This window comes from Aplidium turbinatum, chromosome 18 (assembly GCF_918807975.1).
Source record: "Aplidium turbinatum chromosome 18, kaAplTurb1.1, whole genome shotgun sequence".
NCBI classification, from domain to species: Eukaryota; Metazoa; Chordata; class Ascidiacea; order Aplousobranchia; family Polyclinidae; genus Aplidium; species Aplidium turbinatum.
In genome coordinates this window covers 18,099,232-18,105,243 of record NC_137489.1, presented here as the reverse complement: position 1 = coordinate 18,105,243, position 6,012 = coordinate 18,099,232, and the positions used below count along the sequence as shown (strand labels likewise).

Sequence of the window (6,012 nt, the reverse complement as noted above, 5' to 3'; positions counted from 1 at the left end):
ATTGTGGTGTCAAAAAGATTTTTAATGATGAAGATAAGAAAAATGTAGAAAACTTTAATAATACACTACAGTAATATAATCAATAACAAAGTGAATATCAAGTTTATAATATGCATTTACACAGATTATAAATTTTGTCCCATTGTTAGAAATTGCCTGTCCCAATGGTGGAGCCAGATTCAACAATGGGACGTTTTGAGTAACCTTAAAAAAACTGTGCGTTATTTCTAAACCACTGGAGATAATGAAATCAAACCAAGTGTTATTTGAAAAAAAAAATGCATTGGCAAAAGTGTTGCAAAAAAACAACCACTGCATTTCTTTACAAAATTAAAAAAATTAGCAAAACGCAAAATTTGTCCCATTGATGGAGGTTCTCCCCTACCACCCTCATTATTTTCAGATTTAAATATTCCTTATTATAATTCTTTTTCTTCTGGGGCAACGGAAAGAATTTTTTGTAGAAATAAAGTAATGTGCTTTGCTTCGCAAGCGTCTTTATATCTACTTAGAAGCAAATGATAAACTCCAAGGCCAACTGCAAGATATGCGATCACATAAATGTACAAAGTTCCAAAGTTTTGTGTGATCTCGGAGAATACAAAGAATATTGATATCGAAGTCACAAGCACAGGGATAGCAGTAGGTACCTGTCAAAATAATACCATTAGTAGCTCAACTGATGTCAAAACTAGCATTTTGTTTAAAAGTGGGCTACAGCAGGGCTTCCCAAACTTTTTTGCTCGCTTTCTCTTTCAATCCCCTAAAATTTCCCGCGACCCTTCACGGTAAAAATGATAAGCAGTGCGAAATACACATTTGTGATATTTATGAAAGGTTTAATTCGAATGGAAACTGAAAACAACCTAACGATAGGCTACTCGAAGCCTACAACTCCACATTTTACAATTTACACGTAGCCTACTGGAAAAAATACTTTACTGATAATTTCAGAGATTTTTTTTGTTTTCTTTGTGAACACTATCATTAAAGCAATGGCAGAACGCTGAGTTGTTGAGATAAGAATTACAATATAGGCACTGTAGGCTATTACAGTAGTGGGAATAAAAATATTTGATTGAGGTAGGCTATGTCGCATAGATAACGGTATTTAGCATAATTTTACCACGCAACTCGATGCGCCTATTGTCATGCAAAAACTACTACAAGATGCAAAAAATGTGATGTCGGTCTGCATGTTAAATGCTTCAAGCAATATCATATTCCGCAATGACTTGTTTCAGTGATGTTGTGTTACTTTGCTAATTTTCATCTTCATATTTTTTGAACTTTCATTTCAATAAAATGCTCGATGACATGACATGAACAAGACATTTCCCATTTATCACTTTGAGCGGTAAGTAAAACGTAATAACGCTGACGCATTACGCACAAGAAACTTGTGAAATTTGATAACGGATTTGCCTAGCGTCCTATATATAGGACGGCGTTTTTCTCAAAAAGTGCAAACACAATTAGGAAAAAAATAATTGTGATATGTTTTTAAGTCATAATTATGCAATATTTAAATTTTCCGAAAAAAAGCATTTGCCGATTTCTTTCGCTTCGCTTCAAAGGAAGCTGTGCCGCCTGTGCGCTTACATTTTAATTGTAGGCTAAAATTCACTCGCGATTGCAGCAAAACAACAAGAGAATTGTTGCATGCATTTCATTGCATTGCAATTTGCAACTCTAAAATATATTGTGTTGTCAGGACCGTCGCTGCAGGGGGGGCGTGCCCCCTCCCCTGACAACGACCTGTGCACACACACTTCAGGCACTGAAGAAGAACAGGTTTCAATTTTAGTTTCATTAACTAGATGGCTAGTAAAATATTACTTTTTAAGGTCTTTCCACTTGTGTGTTGATCCGAAATAAAATTTATCGGCGATAATCAAATGTTGCCTTTGGCGATAACGATAAAGGATAACCGAAAAAATAATTGAGCGATAACGATAGGCGATAAAAATTTATCGCCGATAATGCTTATCACTGGGTGGCCTAATATTCGGACAAAAAACTATAAATTCGTCTAATTTTATATATTGCGTCCGACAGCTAGCAAGTCATTAGGACATATTTTTTTATGCAAACGTTTAATCTCGTATGATATCAGTGAAGTGCTAGGCCATAATTAAAACATTTTACATTATTTGTCCTAAAATGTCCTTATTTCATATCAATAGGCTACTGTCTGAATTTCTCCAGGATTACCTGGCAATTTCGCCCGGGGTAATTTAAAGTATCTTCTGAATTATTTTTCAAGAATCAAACAAAAAAATAATATTCTTGAAACTATTAACTAGCCGCATTGTATAGACACCTTACACTCCACATGCTTTACCTTGAAAGGCCGATGAAGATCGGGAAATCGATATCTCATAACTACAACAGCAATGCCATTCATCGCGTAAGTGATCCATCCAACAAATCCAAACGCTTCTATGAGAGAATTGATATCTCCAATGAGAATCAAAATGATGGCAAAGAATGCATTGCAGCAAAGCCCTGGAACCGGTGTTTCTCGTTCAGTATGCAGCATGCTGAGAATCTAAATTCAAAAGCTAAGAAGGTCTTTAGAAATCTTGTTTGAAAAAGATATTCTCACTTTTGTAGTTTCAATAGAGTTGTTTCAACAGACAACAAATTAACTGATACGACTCATTCAAAATTACATTTCGTAAGCTTTCTATGAAAAACCGTCCAACTAATTTACCTACAAGCCGGGACGCGACAAGAGCCTAGTATACTTTTTAAGCACCACTTCTAAGCTTAAAACAATAAAAAAAAGTACGTTATAGCACTAGGCCTACGGTTGGCTACGTCTTTTCTATTCTTTAAAAACAACTAAACTAAAATCACCAAGCTGTGCCGATGAAGAAATACGACAGAAAACTTTGGCTATGTGAAAAATCAGAACAATCAATAAGCCTATATAAAATTTAACCTTTTTTCCATTTTGGCTACATCACTGCCACAAATTATTTTGTAAAAGTCAATCAAAGATTTTTAAGATCTTAAAATCTGGCTTGAGATATTTACCAAACTTAACCCTAAGCGAGTAAAGAAAGGTAGGGTTAGTTGAGCCACTTTTCAAATTTTTCAAATATTTTTCATTATGAGTTGTTATGATTTTTGTCCTTCACAGTGCTTTACATCTGTAGCATATCAAACAAGTTCTGTAGGAAGCATGGGTTTTATCGAACGACCGCAACCAGATTTAGAGGCGTTTAAAAGCGAGTAGTCAAATAGCTCAACTAACACCTCAGTGAGAGTTAGTTGTGACACATACTATAGGGTCAGTTGAGCTAAATTTATCAATTATTGAAAACACAAATTTAAGCATATTTATTTTTGATATGATGATATCAAAACATTAAAACAGGTTAACAAAGATTCCAGATCTCGCTCAACACTCAGTATGCACATTAGTCATAAAATAATGGAGGCTGCTTATTGCCACAGTATTCAAACAATATCACTCTACTAGAATTTGGACATGTTTCTATGTCTGATGTTTTTGTAGTTCAAAGAAAAATTTCCTTGTTTTGCGATGCCAGCATCAAAAGAATGAACACTTGATTGCAAATTCCGAGCAAATAGCCTAGAACAGGGGTTCCCAACCTTTTATAACTTATACTGCTGTGGCCCCCTTTGAAAATTTTGAAAAATCCTTGGCCCCTCTATTTTTCAACCTTTTGAAAAAATTAAGAAACGTCATTTTAATTAAAAAACTTGTTTATACAGTAACCGGTAAAGACCATTTCATGAAGATTTGGGCAAAATGTACTAGCATTTTTATTAAATTTTAATTTATTTCTTTTGTTATATAGTGTTGGAGTGGATTTAGAGATGATATATTAAAAAAATTATTATTTTTCAAATTTTTCCATGGCCCCCTTGAAAAAGGCTCATGGCCCACTAGGGGGCCATGGCCCCCAGGTTGGAAACCCCTGGCCTAGAACGATCATAACACAACATCAACTTCATAAAGAGACAGCCTGAAAACTCAACAAAGCTTGGAATTCAAAGCAGATTGCACAAGCAAAGTATAAACTACAAGGTTATAAAATTTACCTAGGAGGTTCGAACGAAAATTTGACTATCATGCTACGGTGGCTGATGTTGTGAAATAGACCTAAATAAACCACTTGAAAAGTTTTCTTTGGTGGTATAAACGGCCTATGTTACTGGCTTAGTGTTGCATGAGATAAAATCATCTCATTAGCCTCCATATACCCGTTAAACATTTCAATGCTCCAGTTTGCAATGGAAGACTAATTACTAATTAGCATTCTACGCGTTTTGTGCCTCCGCTTGACCTGGAGTTGGCAGTTTGAAGACAATGTCTTCTCGAACAAATGGATGCCATGTCATTTATGTTGACAACAAACGATTTGTCTCCCATAAATTTACTCGGCAATTTTTTGAGAAATATTTCCTCACATTCAAGATCATCCACAACTTCCAATCTAACAATAAACATCTTTTATGATGTTTGCCATGAGTTTTTACTACGACATTTCCTCACAATTACTTTACACGTCTGTGTCATCATTTAACTCCATTGAAACCTCACTTCCATTGCCACCGGATCCGCTGCAAACCAGTTCTTAACCCTAACCCTAGATGTTGCTTCAAGGCTGCGAAAGTTGTGTCTCAATTTAAAACCTCAGCTATCAATCTTTGTCAGCCCTTTTATCTCTTTGCCAGGTATAGCCTACTGTAAGGCATTTTTTAGTTGGTTAGCATATGCGAATTCAAATGCAAATTTACGACAAATTTCTCGTGATGATTTGTAGAATTGATTTGTAGGGGTTACCGGTGTTAGTTGGAAGGCGGGGTTAGTTGAAAAATTATCATTTTTTTAAACTCTCGATGACTTTTTAAAATATTTACTGCCATCATGTGATGTAATTTATAAAAACACATAATCCATGTTAGTTTCGATTTGTTGAGTCCAGTTATGCCTGTTTGCTGACAATTTTGTATTTTCTTACTTTCGAAGTAAAATTTTTGGCGTTTTAAGAAACATCTTTTGTGTCGATGTCGTTAGATAGGCATAAGTTTTTCGGTGTGTGCCAGCTGTAGGTGTTCTACAACACTAAGAAATAAACAAATTTTAGTCAAATGCACCATGCTTGAATATTTTAAGAAAATAGTTTGTCATATGCTAATGGAACTAGTTAGAAAATAGTGGGTGGGGTTTGTTGGAAAATGTTTTGATAACAGTATGACGATGTAGTATGATAGGAGTATATCGTCGTGGTATGATAGTAAGTAGTATATGTTCAAATGTACTTGTTTTAAGCAGATATACTGGTAAAATGTTAATGTGAATAACTTGGAAAGTGCAATACAGTGTTGTACGCGTCAATGAAATAAATTGGCGGCGTCAGCGGAAATTGCCTAAAAACTTTAGGGCGTAAAGTACTGCGTCAGCTCTTAGAGAAATTGACGGCGTCAGCGTCAGCGCTAATTTCTAGCGCTATTTTAGCCAAGGTCTCACAAAACGGAAATATTGCAACCAAGTTTAGGCGAACAATGGCTATAAATAAAGAGCAGGTTTTATGTTTTGAGACTATTGTAGTGAGCTGCTTAGCTTATTAGTTATTTACTTGTGGAAACACAATTAGCATTTCAAAACGTTTGTCTGACAATCTGCTGCGTTTGGGACGCATAATGTCTTTTCCAAATGAAAACATGCGTTCCACAGCAGCGCTGAATGATATTGGTGTGTTGTATTTCAAAAACAAGTCTTGAAAACTTTTACTCGGAAAGGGATCACTGTTGCAAGCGTGCTGTGATGGCTTAGCACAGGGTTTCCCAAACTGTGGTCCGCCGACTATTGGTGGTCTGCGACGACTGCACATGTGGTCCGTGGCGATATGCAGGGCAGGATTTAGCTGATGGGGAGCCATGGGGCACTTTTAGATCGGGGGGTCCCGGTGCAAAAAAAATTTTCGCGCCTTAGGCGCGAAAAACCACCTCTACGTCTACAGTAGCATTAAT

At 35.9% G+C, this 6,012-nt stretch overlaps 1 protein-coding gene across 1 annotated transcript in view; it reads right to left on the bottom strand.

Annotated features, from left to right (window-relative positions):
• Positions 1–419: 419 nt before the first annotated feature.
• The window catches only part of LOC145787239 (b(0,+)-type amino acid transporter 1-like), a 29,006-nt gene continuing 23,413 nt past the window's right edge, over positions 420–6,012 (bottom strand). Inside the window, exons 7-8 of the mRNA XM_082598956.1 lie at positions 2,345–2,551; positions 420–650 (exon numbers count right to left, since the gene is read on the bottom strand). Coding sequence (XP_082455082.1) covers positions 420–650; positions 2,345–2,551 — 438 coding nt within the window. The remainder of the gene's footprint in view (positions 651–2,344; positions 2,552–6,012) is intronic.